General features: G+C 37.3%; 3 protein-coding genes across 3 annotated transcripts; 1 reads left to right on the top strand and 2 right to left on the bottom strand.

The window, feature by feature from the left end:
• Nucleotides 1-340: 340 nt before the first annotated feature.
• Nucleotides 341-5,619, bottom strand: LOC113075381 (prenylcysteine oxidase-like). Its single transcript, XM_026248081.1, has 7 exons — nucleotides 5,464-5,619; nucleotides 4,362-4,505; nucleotides 3,879-4,085; nucleotides 3,632-3,806; nucleotides 3,316-3,527; nucleotides 2,276-2,428; nucleotides 341-1,416 (listed from the first exon to the last, which is right to left on the bottom strand). Exons 2-7 carry the CDS (start codon nucleotides 4,471-4,473, stop codon nucleotides 746-748), a joined length of 1,530 nt encoding a protein of 509 aa, XP_026103866.1. The 5' UTR covers nucleotides 4,474-4,505; nucleotides 5,464-5,619; the 3' UTR covers nucleotides 341-745.
• Nucleotides 5,620-5,669: 50 nt separating this feature from the next.
• Nucleotides 5,670-7,023, top strand: LOC113075382 (protein FAM136A-like). The gene is made up of 3 exons (XM_026248082.1): nucleotides 5,670-5,951; nucleotides 6,316-6,456; nucleotides 6,543-7,023. Exons 1-3 carry the CDS (start codon nucleotides 5,865-5,867, stop codon nucleotides 6,729-6,731), a joined length of 417 nt encoding a protein of 138 aa, XP_026103867.1. The 5' UTR covers nucleotides 5,670-5,864; the 3' UTR covers nucleotides 6,732-7,023.
• A 2,107-nt stretch (nucleotides 7,024-9,130) lies between these two features.
• Nucleotides 9,131-17,658, bottom strand: LOC113075380 (germ cell-less protein-like 1). The gene is made up of 15 exons (XM_026248080.1): nucleotides 17,413-17,658; nucleotides 16,794-16,980; nucleotides 15,879-16,002; nucleotides 15,710-15,806; nucleotides 15,496-15,593; nucleotides 14,583-14,695; nucleotides 14,440-14,505; nucleotides 14,271-14,355; nucleotides 13,293-13,383; nucleotides 13,082-13,222; nucleotides 12,891-12,960; nucleotides 12,735-12,810; nucleotides 12,035-12,180; nucleotides 9,648-9,735; nucleotides 9,131-9,553 (listed from the first exon to the last, which is right to left on the bottom strand). Exons 2-15 carry the CDS (start codon nucleotides 16,967-16,969, stop codon nucleotides 9,413-9,415), a joined length of 1,512 nt encoding a protein of 503 aa, XP_026103865.1. The 5' UTR covers nucleotides 16,970-16,980; nucleotides 17,413-17,658; the 3' UTR covers nucleotides 9,131-9,412.
• Between the last annotated feature and the right edge of the window lie 617 nt (nucleotides 17,659-18,275).

Genomic DNA, 18,275 nt, shown 5'->3' with positions numbered 1-18,275 from the left:
TACAGCACACACACAGCACAAAGATGAATATAGACAGACCGCGTACAAAAATGATCTCAAATAGTTGTTTTCTCCATGGCTCGGTCGTTTGTGAAACTTGTTTTAACCGTAAGTATGAAATGAACATTTACAAATTTAGCTTTTGAAATCTAAAACAAAACTATTACAAATATTTATTAAATATGGTATGTTTATCTGATACAATATATAATAATTTGATGAAGTGTTATCTTCTACACTATTATAATATTTATTCATTTTGGAAATTTTAATTTTAATTTTAATGTTTGTTTAGTATATTATTATAGATTTTTTTTATTATTATTTATTTTCCTATTCTATTTATATTAATTTAGCTTTTATTTATATTTATTTAAATCTTAGTACTTCAAAATCAACATTTGTCATGTTTGTGTTTTATATTTCTATAAGTTTAGCTTTATTTCAATTCATTAATTTTAAGTGATTCTACTATAAATACCAGTCCAAGATTTGTAGGGGACAAAGTAATAGAGTTTATCGTCAGTCAAAACCCTTTTATGGTTATTAATTATTTTCATAAAAACAGCACTAGTGAAACCCATTTCTCATTTCAGTAATGATTATTGTGGATGTGTTAATTTGTAATTACTTATGTAATAACCTAAAAAGTTCATTTGAAAAATATACAGCACAGGTCTGTCTCTCTTCTCCATTCTAGATTTGATTGCTTATGAACCCGAAGCATTTCTGCAGCGCTGCTCCGTCAGAGTTCACCTCGGAGTCTGGTGTGCAGGTCCTCTTGGTCGATTTTGGCCGTCTGCTCGTACCAGCGGTGGTGGGCGAGCAGGGCCAGATTACGGGCGGAAATGGCACTCATCTCCATGGCGCTGGCCGCCCACTCCACGGCGTTGAGGTAGTAGAGGCGATCGTGGAGGATGAAGGGAGGCGTCCTGCGGTGCGGTGGGCTGTAGGAGGGGTACGCGAGCCAGCGCCTCTCCGACACCGAGTCCCAGGAAAGGAAGATTTCCTGCAGATTCTTCTGAGAAAGTGGCTGAGGGGAGAAGATCTTCCATACTTTTTGTTGACTGGCAGCGCTGCGGGAGTAACCCTTGGGAATCTTCACTGGGTTCAGAGAGCTCAGGCTGTGGATCTCACAGGCTTTGTTGTCTAATGTGAGGACGTCAGAAACATAGAAGTCTTCCGGCTTCACTGTGGTGCCCAGATAGGACACATTGAGCAGACCGTGCACCAGCGTGGCCACCGTTTGGTGGAAGCGACCAGGGAAGTGGGTTGGGATGGGAGGAGAAAAGCCTGAGAAGTTGATGTCAGACATGCCCTGGTGGAGAGGTGTGGCAACTACAACTATGTCGTACGTGGAATGGGCGGCACCAGACTCGCCAACATAGTTCACTTCGTAGAAATTTGCAGCGGAACCTGAAGGTGTGATTAAAAAAAAAAAAAGTGTGATAGAATATGACAAGACTATTTGGGTTTGGCAAGAAATCAACTTATTGACCCCAAACTTGTGAGCTTTTGTTGGCAGTAGTGATATGCCATTATCAAATTTTCCTGTTGCGATTAATTGCTAATACTTTTAATCACGATATACAGTATTATCAAGGTACTGATATTTAGTTTCAAAAAGTAAAATAAAGTATAACAGGTTAAATGACTGGAAATTTTAATACAATAAAGCAAAACAGAAAAATAAAGTTAAAAGTTTTACACAGATTTAAGTGCAAAAGAACTATAAAGACCAATAGGTATCAGTTTACAGTAAGACCCCATTAGTTGACCATTAACTTTCACAATGAGCAATAGCTACATTTGCTAGAGAAGTTATTAATCTTTGTTTAAAAATATAAGTCTTAGTTCATGTTAGTTCATTAAATACTAGTTGCAACTTTAGATTTTAACATCGTATTATTAAATATTGCTATACCTAAGATTAATGAATGTTCAGAAGAATTTCTATTGGCCCTAAAGAAGCCCTGATGTAAAGTGTGAATGAACAATATTGGATCAAAACACTTTCAAACAATATCTAGGGGCATGTTGTAGTCCAGATTAAAATGAAAAAAAAAAAAAAACGTTTGAAAATAATAGGAAAGGAATAGTATTATTAAAATGCATCCCAAATTCTGAATAATTTCTAATATCTAATTATTCATGGTATTTAGAAGTGTCCACGATGACAATATCATGCATATTAATTACCGTGATATATTGCATTACGGAATACTGGCACATGTCTAGTTGGCAGTGTACATAATATATAAAAAGTTGACTGTACCAGTTTTGGATGGTCTCGTCTTCATGGAGATGGCTGTCACACGAGCTGGAATAAGTTCAGCTTTGCTGTGGTACAGAAGCCCGGAACAAACCATCTTATTCCCTCCATCCACTGCCCACAATCCTGAGTCGGCTCCTGCTAGTGCAATAGCACCTACAAATACAATGTGCCACATTCACACACTTCTGCATCTTAATAAATCAGTCCTCCCCAACGGATTTTGTGAGAGGGCCATTTTACACTGGTAGTGATGCAAAACATCATATTTGACACATCAAATTTGTGATCTAAAAACTAACTATAAAAATGCCTGATACATTATTGCAGCTAATGCTCTCTGTGGCATCTGAGGCAATGGCAAATAATAGTGAGAAAAGGAGGGAAAAGATCTTAACTAGTTTAAAACATGTTGCAAAAATGTATCTTTCCATTGATGCTGGTTTAATTCTGAAAAACTTGATGTAGGGAAAAAAAATGGTAATAACTAAAACGTAAATTGGTTTAAGTAAAATATAATTACATATTTTCCTCAAATAGTTGTGAATGTACATATGGTAATTATAAAAAAAAATGTTTTTAAATTTTTCAAGGTAAAATTATTTTTGGGGAATATAAATTATTCATTTATAAATATTACGTTTCCTAGGGGTCGCACCATATGACATCTGACAACCTTAACTTATCTTGCCTCGTCATAAAAAGCTTAAATTATCTGATATACATATAATATATACACATATATTATGTAATCAAAAACCTTTATTTTGGATACAAAAATAAATTTCTGACAGCTCTAAAATATACTAATAACAGTTTCATTGCTTATTCGCCTGAGAAATAATAATAATAATAAAAATTATGCAAAGCAATTTTTTCCCTATTGGGATGAACTTTAAATCAGAATTTAAAATCATGCTAATCATAGAAAAAGTCATTGTATGTTTTTAAATAAATTAATCAATTCAGACCCCAAAAAATTTCATGTCACCGACCCTAGTGTCATTAATGAAGAATTTTCATTATATATAATACAAGCATACCCACAAATCCATTGATTCGGACACTTTGGCCGTAGTTGACTCTTGTGACGGGTGTTACGACATCATTGAGAAAGACCTGAGAGAAGCCCTCAGCCAGCATGGTCTCCTCCAGCGTCTGATTGACCAGAGAGAGGAAGCCGTCTCCACCCATAGCATGAAGCAGCTTCTCCACGCTGGAGAACGAGTAGCCAAACTGCTGGTACTGATATATCCTACAGGGAGGACAGACATGGACAATAAACAGACTCTGATGTTACCTGCTTATGTTCAGTCTATTCACTACTAGAAAACAATAATGGCAACACAACAGACAAACCTCATAAACTTGTCCAGTATGCCCTCCACCCACATATGCATTCGAATGAAGTTGAATCCGTATCTCCACAGCATGCGTATGACGTTCACTATGAACCAGTCGCTCTCTTCAAACGTCAGCTCCTTGCCGTCAAATATCGCCAGCTTAGAAGAAACATCAGCACGAGGAGACAGACCTGAAAGTATCCAGTTCTGCATTTTAGAGAAGAACATCATGAGGGAAGCTTGAGAGGGAAGTGGATACTGACCGAGTCTGTCCACAAAGTGCTTCATGTGCAGGTTGAGGGGGTGAATAATAGATCCTCCCGTCTCATACTCATATCCTCCAATGTTTTCAGTGGCCAGACGCCCTCCCACAGTCCCAGCCTCAAACACTTCGATCTTCACTGCCGGTCCAAACTCTTGTCTCAAGAAAAACGCTGCTGCCGTGCCTCCGATACCACCGCCAATTATTGCTGAAGGAGAAACGCACATTTATCAGATCCCACCACATTTGTCCTCCAGTATGAGCTCTGTATTTACACGATATCATCCTAAACAAGTCATAAAAGCATGAAATATTAAATACGATACTCAAATCAAACATGTAACCCTTTTTCTTACATTTTGTGTAGAGTTTGAATAAAATACAAAAAAAATTTAATCAAATTTTCTTAATATTATTTCATATGTCAGGCTTCATAGGGATTGAAGTCTAACAATTCTTACGTAACAAATTAAATTTGCCATACCGATTTTCTTTGGTGGCTCTCTGAGTTCAGGAGCTGAGGCAAACCCCCTGCGTCCCACCAGACAGAGCCCAAAGAAGAGGAGCGCCTTCACCGACAGGTGTCTCAGAGCCATTCTGGGGATTCAAGGTTTCTCACTATTAATATCTGAAAAACAAATGGCAGGAAAATAGTTAAAGAAAAAAAAAAAGAAAGGTCAGATCTCTTGCTTTACAAGACAAATCACGCATGTTGTTACCAGATCAATATTTCATTATCTGGTCTATAAGACCTTACAGCTGAGAAAACCATAAAGATGCATGCATAGCTGTGAAATATGTCTCATTACGGCAAAATATTTTCCCTAAAAACAACATTCAGCGATTATTTAACTTTGTGAAGTGACTACGTCATCACGCAGTCTGTGACATACAAGTTAAAACAGCTCTGCCTTTTCATGTTTCTTTTGCTTTTCGTTATTTTGTTGTTATTAACATGTTACTGTCTGTATTTGTTTATGAATATTAATAATAAAAAAACGGCTTTTTGACTCGGTCACGATTCTGCTGTACATAACATACACGACAACGCTACTCGTTTTTTTTTTTTTTTTTTACTATTTATAACCAGAAATTTAGAGTATTTACATTAAATTAACCACGATTCATTTTGTGATTCCTGTTCATTTCCTTAAAACCTATTCAGTTTTAGAATAATGTATTAGAGTAAGGTAATTTATTATATCAATAATAATTTATTGATTTAAAATATTTTAAGTAATCCAGGGTCCCTTTAAAAGCTCACTTGAAGACACCTGGCTGAGAAACTCTGAAGTAAAAACATTATTGAACGCAAGAATGAATCGACAGTCTGATCATGTGAAATGTAATAAAAACTTAAATGTTTAATAAATGACACTGATAATACAGCAGCCAGAGAGGACAGAGTATAATCGATGCGAAGAAACAAATGAGTCGAGAAGTTTCCTGTTAAACAGACATTTTCATGCATGTCACGTTCACATTCACGCAGCTGCAAAAACTTCATCTTGTACGATTTAATGGCGCTTGACAGTCCAACTTCTGGTGTATTACCATCAACAAAGCTGTAAAAAGATGTACCTCACCTGTTTAAAGTTCGAGATGAGAAGTTAAAATAAAGTTTAAAGGTAATAAAGTGCATAAAACAGGTGCGTATGGCAGTAATGCGACTCTATGGACACCAAGTCCAACTGTTGTAAAACTCCAACGAAGAAGAAGAAACAGGTGCGTGAACTTCAGCAGCCGAGGAAAGGAAGCGGAAATCGGACGCACTCCACGGCGGAAGTGACGTGTGAGGTGTAGTAGGAGGAGGTGAACCTACTGCAGGATTTTGGTTTCATTTCAAGTTTTAAAATTTGAACGTTTTAGTGATGATTTACAGGCTTTGTTAGTAAAATGTGTTGTTGTTTTTTGAGTCGCCGGACGAAAGCAGTAGCTTTATAACCAGCAGTTACTGCCGATAAAAGTAGCTGATGTGAGGTCAGGAATGGCAGAAGCGCAGCAGGCGCGCGTGCAGAAGGCAGTGGAGGAGATGCTGCAGAGTCTGGAGAAAGATCACATCCGGGAGATGCAGGTAAGATTCATGTTCATGTTCCTCCTAAAAACTGAATACAAGAGTAACGGATCTGCAACATCCAGGATACCTGTGATCAACACTGTTGCTCTTTGTCAACATTAATGCAATATTTAGACAAGAATTGGTGGGAGTTTTAAAATGTTTTGGCAGAGTTTAAATAATTGTATGTATAGAATGTTACACTATAGAACATTGCTGTCAATATTCGACATGTCAGCTCAGCTTCTGCTAATGTGTAGTAATCAGTTTTTCTTTTCTCTGTAGATTTACTATATTGTCTTAAGCCAGCTGTACAGTTTTTGACCACTTATTAGTCAAAGGTTGATTAAGTAATGGCTTCTGATGCTCTTTCGCTCTTCAGGGCCGCATGTTCCGCTGCAGTGCAGAGTGTTGTGAGAGTCCAGGACACTCCATGAAGCAGGTGCACCAGTGTATAGACCGCTGCCATGCTCCGCTGGCTGAAGCTCAAAGACTGGTCTCCAGTGAACTCCAGCAGTTTCAGGTCGCTCGACTTCTGTCAGCCATCAATCACTTTTAGTCTTATAGCTGGAATAATGTTATATAGACTAACCATTTATTCATCTACAGGACCGTCTCACGAGGTGTACAGTGTACTGTAATGACAAGGCGAAGGATCTGTTTGACTCCGGGGCGAAGGAGCCTGCTGTGCGGGTGCTGATGGACAGCTGTGTGAGCAGCTGTGTGGATGAACACCTGAACCTGCTGCCCAGCATGACTCGCAGACTGAAGGACAGCCTGAACTCAAAACCTCAGTGAAGCTCTGACTGTGGCCGAGGCTGTAGGAAATGATTCTTGTGGACTCATGAGTTCACTGGATGGAAGAATGTGATCTTTGCTGTCACCTGATTGTGACTTGGTGAATGGCATGTGATGATTTCTGTCCATATTGTTTGTGGTTTTTGTACAGACAGTAAATAATGTGATCAAAGTAACTTGCTGCCTGTTGAATGACCCCACTGGACTTTTCCTTCATTTTTGAAAAGTGTTACCTTCATCTCAGGGGCATGAAACTCCTTGACTCTTCCTAAATAATCTATCTAAACATGCATTGGTTGATTTGGGTGATTTGGGTTGATTGGTTGTTCTAAGGGTGTGTAAAAAATGTTTTACAGTTTAAGGGGTTTGGGGGTCAAAATTACCCCACATTGAAAATGAATGGGAAAAAGAAAAATAATTACTTTTTTCATTTTGTTTGTCAAAATAAAAGTAAATCCATTATAAATCTGAAAATTTCTACATATAAAACAAGGTCTGGTCCTGGAGCATAAATAAAAAGTGGAACGAACTTTTTATCTCTTATACACACACGTGTATGTGACTGCCACGGAGAGCATTTTTATAGAAAGTGGCAAATAAAATCAACTAAACTGGCATAAATCTGAAAAAAATTCACAAATACAACATGGAACAAGCATGTTCCATCACTCACACACACAAAACAGAGAGAGTGAGAGAGAGAAAAGGTATGTAGAAAAAAATAAAAAAAAGCAGATAATTCAAAATATATCAGACAACAACAACAAATTCTAACTTGGACAAAAATACAGATTTTTATGTATTTAAGAATGTTTAAATATATATTCACAAAAGTAACAGAGTTGTACTTCACATAAAATTGTGTGGAGAAGTTGAAGCATCAAGAAAAATTAAGTGACAATGAAATGAGTCCCTATGGAACTCCATTGGATATATGTGGTCATTCATTGCACTTTAATTATAATTTCTAAAGTTTTCCACAAACCAGCAGATGTCAGTATTCTATCCCTAACACATAGAGTAATGTCCAAAAACAATTTAGATTTAATCAAGATCGACATTTAAAATTATTTTTCATGAGCCAATTTATGACCTAGTAAAGTAATTGTGCAGTAAATAGGTTAAAAACTTCAAATTTTCCACAAAAACATAGCATAAATGTATAGTTGAGAAATAAATATAAAAAATGATATATAGTTTTCTATATAACAAAATGTATATTTCTTTATGCAATCGCTCTTTAAAAGTTTGGGGTCTACCCACCAAACTCGTTATCCTTTTTGAACACTGATTAAGGGTTAATATATACCTAAAATACATTTATACAGGTGTATCTCAAAAAATGAGAATATCGTGAAAAAGTAGTTTTTTGTTTGTTTGTTTTTTTACTTATTTCAAAAAGTGAAACTTTCATATATTCTAGACACATGTAAAGTAAAAATTATTATTATTTTTTTTTTGCAGATAGGAGTTTTCAGCTCATGAAAGTCAAAAATCCATTATCTCAGAATATTAGAATGTTTAAATATTTTCCTGTCTTAAAAAAAAGGGGGAGGGGGGGGTTGCAAAATAGAAGTGTTCGATTTCTTTAAAGTATGTTCATATAACCTTAAATTGAGCTCAGGAGCATTCATATTGCTTGTAGAAGTTAAAACCATTTATGGAGGTGTGGCCAGACTCAATCCTCTCTTCAGAAAAGACACTTGAAAACACACTTGAAATGTGCAAAAAAAAAAAAAAAGCACCTGAAGACTCACCTGACTGTGAGAAATAAGATTCTCTGGTCTGATGAACCTCAATTCCAAGCATCATGTTTGAAGGAAACCAGGCTGCGCTCATCGCCTGCGGAGTAGCATCCCTAAAGTCAAATGTTCTTGGTAGCAGCCTGATGCTGTTGGACTGTTTTTCAGCAGCAGAGACTCATCAGAGGATTCATCAGCGTTATATAACTATAATATAACTATAATTGAATGTTTTGGTCAGCAGCTAAAATAAAAATAGTGCCTGTGTCCATATACATATTATACGTGTATTTGTGTATAAAGAAAAACAGGTTTTATTACAGATTTTTTTTTTTTTTTCACACTGCAGAGCAAGTGAACGCAATTTCTTCTGTCGATGCTGTTTTAATGAACATATTTATTTCATATGACGCTTTGGTCCAGCAATATTTACATTTAACCAAAAGCACATTGTGTATAAATATTGAAAATTGTACTGCTTCACTCGACACCTGTGGTAGTCACTTAAGATGCCCTGTTGATAAACCAACACATGCCTGTAAACCCTTCACTGCTCCTACATCAGCATGCATTGACCAATAATGACAACATGTATCATATTAGCACCAATTTCAAACTAATACAGCAGTACAAAACCGGTGTTCAGTCTTTTTTTGTAAAAAAAAAAAAAACAGATAGGAATGACTGACAAATTAACCAGCCTGACAAGTTTACATATAATACAACTTCCACAAAAAGAGTCAAATGAAGTTCATGATCAAGAGCACTTACTCTTAGCTCTGAAGCTTATATATAGCAAATTATTTAAAAGGCACCTGACTATTTACAAATTAAGCATACAAATAAAATGATTGCAATAATATACATGAAGCTAACAAACTGTAAATCATAAGGTGATGGCTGGACTGCTGGCTGATGGAGGTTTTATGGTGTGTGGCGTCACGACACACTGCGGGCGCTGTTCTCCGGCTCTGGGGAGTCACCTCTCCTCTCGCTGGACGGGGAAGTGTAGAGGAAGTTACAGCACACATACAGAGGAAAAGACAAGAGCCGGCTGTCCAGATTCATCACCACGTATTCCTGCCACCCAAACACAATGAAGAAGTTCGGACAAGTCAATCTTTGAAGTAACTGGAAATAAAATGATTTAATATTTAACACTAAGACATAATACCTGGTCCTTTTCGAGGGTAACAAGCTGGTAGCCAGTTGACCGGCTGCAAACCAGTTTTCCACTGTTATCAAATGAAGCAAGGCGCAATCTGAAAAAAGAAGAATTTTTTTTTTTTAAATACAAAAGAAAAAAAGTTACTTACAAATATATACGTAATATACACTGAACTAAATTATAACCGCAATACTTTTGTTTTTGCCCCCATTTTTCATGAGCTGAACTCAAATCTTGTTCACAAATCTGTCTAAATCTGTGTTAGTGAGCACTTCTCCTTTGCTGAGATAATCCATTCACCTCACAGGTGTGGCATATCAAGATTGTGATGAGCATGATTATTGCTCTGGTGTGCCCACAATAAAAGGCCACTCTAAAATGTGCAGTTTTATCTCACAACACAATGCCACAGATGTCATGCTCGTCGTCCTTATCGGGGTCTCGGCATGACTGCAGTTTGTTGTCGTAACCGACTTGAGGGGGCAAATGCTCACATTCGATGGTGACTGGGACTTTGGAGAGGTGATCTCTTCATGGGTGAATCCCAGTTTTTCACTGTACAGGGCAGATGGCAGACAGCGTGTATTGCGTTGTGTGGGTGAGCGGTTTGCTGATGTCAGTGTTGTTTATCGAGTGGCTCATGGTGGAGGTGAGGTTATGGTATGGGCAGGCGTATGTTATAGACAACGAACACAGGTGCATTTTATTGATGACCTTTTGAATGCACAGAGATAAGATCCTGAGGCCCATCGTTGTGCCATTCTTCCACGACCATCACCTCATGTTGCAGCATGATAATGCACCGCCCAATGTTGCAAGGATCTGTACACAATTCCTGGAAGCTGAAAACATCCTAGTTCTTGCATGGCCAGCGTATTCATCAGACATGTCACCCATTGATCATGTTTGGGATGCTCTGGATCACGTATACAACAGTGTGTTCCAGTTCCTGCCAATTTCCAGCAACTTCACACAGCCATTGAAGAGGAGTGGACCAACATCTACAGGCCACAATCAACAACCTTATCAACTCTAAGAGAAAGAGATGTGTTGCACTGCCTGAGGCAAATGATGGTCACACCAGATACCAACTGGTTTTCGGACCCCCTCGGATCCCCCAATACAGTAAAACTGTACATTTTACAGTGGGCTTGTATTGTGGCCAGCCTAAGACACACCAGAGCAATAATCATGCTGTCTAATCAGCATCTTGATATGCCACACCTGTGAGGTGGATTCACAGATTTAGACAGATTTTGAGTACCGTATATTATAGACTATAAGTCACACTTTTTTTCATAGTTTGGCTGGTCCTGCGACTTATAGTCAGGTGCGACTTATTTATCCAAATTAATTTGAGATGAACCAAGAGAAATGAACCAAGAGAAAACATTACCATCTTCAGCCACAAGAGGGCGCTCTATACTGCCAGAGATGCTGCTCAGTGCTTCTGTAGTCTACAGTGAAAACAGAGCGCCCTCTCACGGCTGTAGACGGTAATGTTTTCTCTTGGTTCTTGGTTCTGAATAAATGCGACTTATAGTCCAGTGCGACTTATATATGTTTTTTTTTCCTCGTCATGACGTATTTTTGGACTGATGCGACTTATACTTAGGTGCGACTTATAGTCCGAAAAATACGCTACATAGAAAAGTCATGAGTCATCTTTCATGAGTCCAGCTCATGAAAGATGGGGGCAAAAACAAAAGTGTTGTGTTTATAATTTTGTTCAGTGTATTTATAAGTATTATTTAATACACATTTTAAGGCAAGAGATGCTACATTCAAAAATATTGTCAATTTCGAGATTTTAGGCTATTTTTGATTCAGGCTAGCAGAGAGAAAACATACAAAATACACATTTGTTTATTTTATTACATTTTATCTATTTGCAGCTGAAGGTTTTAATTACAATACATATCTTTAAAAACCATTTACTATTTTTTTTCTCCTCCACTAAGCCAGAAATATCCACTTCAGTAACAATTACACACAACAAACTGTACAGTTTTATTCCTGTCCATATTCATATATTATCTGTCTGAATATATAAATTTTTTCCCTAAAAAATATGGTGACAAATCATCTTTTATTGGCTGTTGACAGGACTTTCTTATTTATGAAGTGATTAAAATATATCAGTCACAGCTGTAAAAGTCCTTCATCTCTAATATGTTAAAGACTTGCAGTTTAGTGCATTAATGTACTGTGATTAACTGGGGAAGTATGGTGTTATATGTTAATTCAAATTGTAATTATAAAGTAACAAAGAATAAATAAATTATTAAATTCATGTATCAATTTGTATTCATTATTAAAAAAAATTACATTATAAGTATATTATTCATACCTCCACAATATAATATAATATAATCGGAGGTGTAATGTCTCACCGGTACGCTAGGTGGCGTCGTGGCTGTAAGCTGACAGCGCCTCCACATGGCTGACTGAGGGTGTTTCTCTTAAAGATTATGAAACGATTTGTATAGGTCACCAGCAGGTCAAAGCCATAATTGAACCCCGTCCATCGCCAACAGTACTGTAGAGACAACAACAATATATACATTTTATTCTGAACTAGCAAAAGACAACAACTTTCAAGAGATTGTTCACCCAAAAATTCTGTCATTAATTACTCAACTTCATGTTGTTCCAAACCTGAGACCTTCGTTCATCAGAACACATATTTAATGTATTTTAATGCAGATACATTGTTTAAATTCAGATCAAAGTAACGTAAACAGCGTGTCCCTGTGCATAAGTTGTTTACGCATGTGATGCTCTTCAGAATAGCATTATAGGGTGCCACAGAGGAGACAAATTGTGAAAGTTGTTAATTTTGTTTACGTTGCACAAAAAAATTATCGTAGCTTCGTAAAAATTATGGTTGAACCACTGATGTCACGTGGATTATTTTAACGTTTCTGAGCTTTGATGGTGTTAGGATGCTTGCTCTCTATGGGAGGGTCAGAGAGCTCTTGGATTTCATCAGAAATATCTTAATTTGTGTTCTGAAGGTGAACAAAGGTCTGGAATGACATGAGGAGGAGTAATTAATCCATCTATCCCTTTAATAGCAAGAATCCAACTCACATCTCCATCTTTGGTCAGTTTTCGGCCGCAGCGCATGCTGTTCAGCTCAAACTCCTCTTTATTTGCCTCTTGTGGTCTGTAACGATTATTCACTTATTTGCAATTCAAACCCCATGTTTAATTTTTAGCAGTGAAGGTGTCTGGGCTGTCTCTCACCCATTATCATTATCGTGTTCTGTCCTCAACATAGCAAACCACTGCTGTTTGTACACGGCACCCAGCCACTCTGATAAACACACAAGAGGAAGTCGAGTTAATATCCCCCTCAGACAACAATGGACTGAATCATACTGCACACACAACCAGTTAAATCTGACTGGAGTCTGAGTGCACCAGGAAAGTCTCACCGGGGGGGAGGATGTTGTCCCGTTCCAGCAAGCGGGCCGAGGCCAGGTCATTGATGATGTACTGCAGGCGGATGTGTCTGAAAACAGGGACGAAGGGCATCCCGTCATCTGTGTTCAGAAACGGCTCCTCTTCTCCAGCCTCTGTGGGTGAGTGTGGCAGTTAAGGGAAGGTTATATAAATGCACTTATTATTTCTATGAGTGCAACGTACCACTTCTTCTTTTACACAGCCAGGCGTCTGCATCGAGCAGAAGTTGTTTGATCGGCCCGTCCCAGGATGGATTAAGCTGTAAGAACATCCACTGGAAAAAAAAAAAAGTCAAGAGAGATTCAGTGCACCACTAAAAACACCACATTTAACCCCGTAAAACCAGGACATTTGAAATAATAAGACATTGTACTATAAAAACGTAAAAGAAATATGTTTTGCATAATATGCAAAACAAACGTGTATCTATCATTGGAATTACAATATTTGAAAGATTGTTCAATTTGTTGTTCAGAAAGGAAACTTTACATTTTACTATGTAGTATATAAAAATGCCAAAAAATGAGGTTTTAAATAAAAATATTATAACAATTTTGAAATATTAATGTATAATATATATGCTAATATATAAATCATTATTATGGGAAATAAATAAATAGCAAAAACACTGTTACAATCAAAACCAATAAAATATTGTAATATGCAATACATATACATATAATATAGCATTTAAATGTTAAGATACATACATTTAGAATAGGAACCATACCATTTAATCAATTCAAATCTAGGGGTGCTCCGATCACGATCGGGCGATCGTTATGCGCATCTCATCAGTAAAGCCGGTTTTCTAATCAGCTGTTAATTCCATCAGGTGCGTGATTTCACATAGAGCAGCTGTTACTACACAGAGCCGTTGTTAACTGAGAAGATGCGCCAATAAACGCTGAAAATGAAGTGGATTTACGCATCTTCTCTATTAACACCGGCTCTGTGTAAAACGTGCCGCAAAATCAAGGATTTTTGCCCACAACAATCACAAAAAAAATCTGCGCTTTTCTGGAGGGACTGTAAAATGCTTCCAACGGATCACAGATTATCCAATAAGTGACAATAAACATGAAGCAAATCGTATACAAAATTTTTTAGATTGTGTGTGTAATATATTAAAATGAAATGATGATATATGTTGTCATCTACCTTCTTCAGTGCCGTGTACACATCCATTTCCACTTGCATTACGAACAGATCAGAGGACTGAATGAGCTGTTCCATAATATCCGCCCTACACACATAATAAACCAGAGCAAACATAAGCACTAAAACCTTGAGATGAGGTCAGACACAGACTGACAGGGTAAGACTGTACCCGAGCTCCTTCATTAGGTCCACGTTCTGATGCGTCATCAGGTTATTGAGGAGCCACTCTAAACACCTGCAATGCACAGACAGCATGCAACATGGTTATTATCCTGCAGAAGTGTCAGAGAATAACCAGACAAGACTACTGACTTCTTCATGACCGAGTCCAGGCCGTACATGGTGGCGGAGTTATAATAGCTGCACACGGTCTTCACATTCACGTTCTCCTTCATGGTCTCTCCACACTGCTGGATCAGCCCATCCTGGGAAAGACACAGAGCAGACTATTAGAGGATGCTGATAGAATGGTGATTACAGAGGTATAGTAATATCACTCATTAGAAAACAACTAGAGTTTTATACTTTCAACACAAAAACACAAGTTTAGCGGGTAGCTAACAGGGTGTTGTTATACGGTTTTGGTAGGTGACTGATTTTGATTGGCTGTGTATTTGTTGTTTTTCATTACTCAACTAAAGATTTCTATTTGCCCTTGCATTTGAACTGATCAAACACAAAAACTTTTAATTTAAGATGTATAGAATGTGTTAATATTTAAATATGTAATTTTACCGTTCTAAAGTTAAGCGTATCTAAAAAAAAAATATATATATATATATATATATATATATATATATATATATATATATATATATATATATATATATATAAATAATTTAATATATACAGCTACAAATGTAACGATAAACGTTATTATTTATTATTATTATCATTGTTGAAAATGTCATATTTTTGTGGAAACAGTGATTTTGCTCTTCAGGATTATTTGATGAAGACTAAGTTCAAAAAATAAAAAAGTATTTATTTGTAGCATTATAAATGCTTTTACTGCCATAAATAAATAAATATTTAATCTCCTGACCTAACTCTTTTGGATAGTAGTACTTTACCTGAAATTAAACAGTTTTCATAATCAACAAGCAAAGAATTCAGATCTGTAATGTTTAAACCAACTATGATACCACTATGACTGTCAAAAGTAATTCTTAAAGTTGCATTATAGAGTAATTGTATGTCTTTAAGGAATCAGATACAAACTCACCAACTGAAGCATACAAGCAGCAGCGAGAATATTAACAACTCGACTTGGTTTGATCAACACGTCATCCCTGTAGAGTGACCCAAAAACCACCTGCAGGGCTGCGGATGGAGAAGAAAGCATGGTCAAGAGATGAACGTTTGGTGTCAACAAAATAAAAACAACACTTTAACAACACATCACGGAGATGCTAGAAACGTATTCTTCAAATCCTCACCCTCCGTGTCAATATTCTGGTCTGGGATCTCAAGCTCAATAACCATCATGTTAGACTCCTTCCAGGATCCACTGAACATGCTGGAGAAATAGCCAGACTGCAAAAGGAGAGGAGAAAACATTTCAATCGAAGCAGAATGAGCGCCTGTAATCAGGAGAACTGGACCAACCTGACAGAGGTAAATTTTATGCAGGTTCCACTGCTTCCCCAGGGCGCGGATCTGGATGTCACTGTTCTCCCCATCCAAAAATAGTTTCTGGTAGATGTACTTAGAGGTGCTTTTCAATTTTTTCCTGTCCACAGATATATGAAATGCATATATGAAAAGACCCCCAAAACGTTAGACACATTTACTAAATACAACACTATTAATGTGACAGTGCAGGTAAAAAAAATAAAATGTATCATTTAATAAAATTTGATATTTAACATTTGAAATGTACAGGTGCATCTCAGTAAATTAGAATGTCGTAGAAAAGTTAATTTATTTCAGTAATTCAACTCAAATTGTGAAACTCGTGTATTAAATGAATTAAGTGCACACAGATTGAAGTAGTTTAAGTCTTTGGGTCTTTTAATCGTGATGATTTTGGCTCACTTTTAACAAATGTCCATTGTCCTCTGCAAAGGGAAGATCTAATAAGTAAAAATATATATACATTTAAAAACAATTGGCTGAAGTATCGCAACAACATTGTATTGTGAGATCAGTGTTGCATATCATTGGCTGAATTGTGACAAGAGTATTGGGAGACATGTAGTGTTTTACTGTATTTTTGATCAATTATATGCAGCCTTGGTGAGCAAAAGAGTCTTCTATCAAAAATATTAAGAAAATCTGACCAACCGCAAACTCTTGAATGGTAGAGAAAGTAAAGGACATGATGTGGGGCCAAGTGTGGTGTCCCAAACTCAGAATTTGTGCTTTGCATTTAACCCATCCAAGTGCACACACAAACACGCACACACACACCCGGAGTAGTTGGCAGCTGGTACAGAGTCTCAAACCATTGTCCTTCAGGTTACAAGTGTGACTCTCTAACCCTTAGGCCATAGACTGCCCTCATGTGATGCATGTCCTCACCTGCGTGGCGTGTCCAGCTGACTGTCCTCTTCCTCGGGCTCACTGTCACACTCACAGTGTGAGCTGCGCTTCCTCTTCCTGCACTCACAGCCGTGTCTGTTCCCAGCGCACTGCCTCTCCACAGCCTCCTCTGGGCCCCGGGGGGACGACTGGAAGCGGCTCCCGAGCGAACCCATAATTATTCAGCCTACAAAAACACACACTACCCATTTAGTCATGTGACAAACACTGACGTGGCATGACAGCTGTACAACCAGTGCGTTTCTACTGGGTGCCACCTGCAGAGAGTCTGAAAATAGTACAACCTAAACACTGTAAGGAGTGAAGGCAGGTGACAGCTGGCGACAGCGATCGATTTCCAGTGCGTAATGTGCTTGATCTCAAGTGAATCTGGCTAAATTAGGGTTAGTGAACACTCCACTGGTTCCAGTTAAGAAGCATCAGTCTGATGGTTGAGCACAGAAACAGTGATGTTATGTTGTGAAGTGACTGTGGCTTAACCTCGATTTGTCTGTATCACAGTGTTATCTTAACATCATGAACTTGTTGTTTTTGCATACGCTGTCGTTTGTTTGTTATTAAACACTAGTAGACATTCTCGCTTCTTGTAAACACTCACCAGACGCTTCTCTCTCTCTCACACACACAATACTGGACGCACACTAGGATCTGCTCATCAGCCGCTGTGCAAAAGCATCATTAGGTGTATAATGAACGCACTTAGTTTCTGTTAATAGCTGAACATCGAAATCGGCTGTAAAATGTATAATAAATGAATCCGCGGTTTGAAACGAGAGCAGACTGGTAAATAACAAACAGAAGGGATCAGTCTCTCCTCCACGTCACGGCTGTCTGTGATGTTCGCGGGTGCTGCTGCCACCTAGAGCCGCGGAGAGGAAGCACTTTTATTTACGGTCATTTCATTCATTCATTCATTTATACGTTTTCTTACCAAAAGTTTTAATGTTGCTTGATATCCACCAGTTCTGAGTAGTTTATTATTATGAAATTAAACTAGTTATTAAACCAATTTAACCATTAGAAAAACGTTATTTGTAGATTCGTATTAATTTAACAATAAATAAAAAGAAGGAAAAAAAGAAACCTTGAATCCCCTAAGGTTTTGCAATAAATACATAAATAATCAATCAGTCGTTAGGGAACATTCTGTATACGTTTTTTTAGGTAATTTAAAATAAAACACCCTGGAACAAATGTTATATGTTATATATATCAAAATATAAGATTAACTTTATTGATGTAATTTTGAGTTTTGATGTCTTAGAGAAAGAGAAGGCTGCATGAGACAGCTTTAATGAACTGGAACTGTAAATTATTTTGTGTTGATAGGGGGCAGACATTATACATTTTTTTTACTTCTTTCTGCTCCTTTTCATTCATGTTAAATGCTGTTGTTGTATTTACATTTACATTTATTCATTTAGCAGACACTTTTATCCAAAGCGACTTACAAATGACCTT

This window comes from Carassius auratus, unplaced genomic scaffold (genome assembly GCF_003368295.1).
Source record: "Carassius auratus strain Wakin unplaced genomic scaffold, ASM336829v1 scaf_tig00016955, whole genome shotgun sequence".
NCBI classification, from domain to species: domain Eukaryota; kingdom Metazoa; phylum Chordata; class Actinopteri; order Cypriniformes; family Cyprinidae; genus Carassius; species Carassius auratus.
This window is presented reverse-complemented; position numbering and strand designations above follow the sequence as displayed.

Excerpts from the sequence above, each read along its gene's own strand:
- LOC113075380 (XM_026248080.1), bottom strand. The coding sequence starts at position 16,969 with ATGGGTTCGCTCGGGAGCCGCTTCCAGTCGTCCCCCCGGGGCCCAGAG. Across the intron at positions 14,506-14,582 it reads CTGGACTCGGTCATGAAGAA|GTGTTTAGAGTGGCTCCTCA; the intron begins GTCAGTAGTCTT and ends TGTGCATTGCAG. Across the intron at positions 14,356-14,439 it reads GACCTAATGAAGGAGCTCGG|GGCGGATATTATGGAACAGC; the intron begins GTACAGTCTTAC and ends TTATGTGTGTAG.
- LOC113075381 (XM_026248081.1), bottom strand. The coding sequence starts at position 4,473 with ATGGCTCTGAGACACCTGTCGGTGAAGGCGCTCCTCTTCTTTGGGCTC. Across the intron at positions 3,528-3,631 it reads ATACTGGACAAGTTTATGAG|GATATATCAGTACCAGCAGT; the intron begins GTTTGTCTGTTG and ends TCCTCCCTGTAG. Across the intron at positions 1,417-2,275 it reads GACGAGACCATCCAAAACTG|GTTCCGCTGCAAATTTCTAC; the intron begins GTACAGTCAACT and ends TCACACCTTCAG.
- LOC113075382 (XM_026248082.1), top strand. The coding sequence starts at position 5,865 with ATGGCAGAAGCGCAGCAGGCGCGCGTGCAGAAGGCAGTGGAGGAGATG. Across the intron at positions 5,952-6,315 it reads ATCACATCCGGGAGATGCAG|GGCCGCATGTTCCGCTGCAG; the intron begins GTAAGATTCATG and ends TTCGCTCTTCAG. Across the intron at positions 6,457-6,542 it reads GTGAACTCCAGCAGTTTCAG|GACCGTCTCACGAGGTGTAC; the intron begins GTCGCTCGACTT and ends ATTCATCTACAG.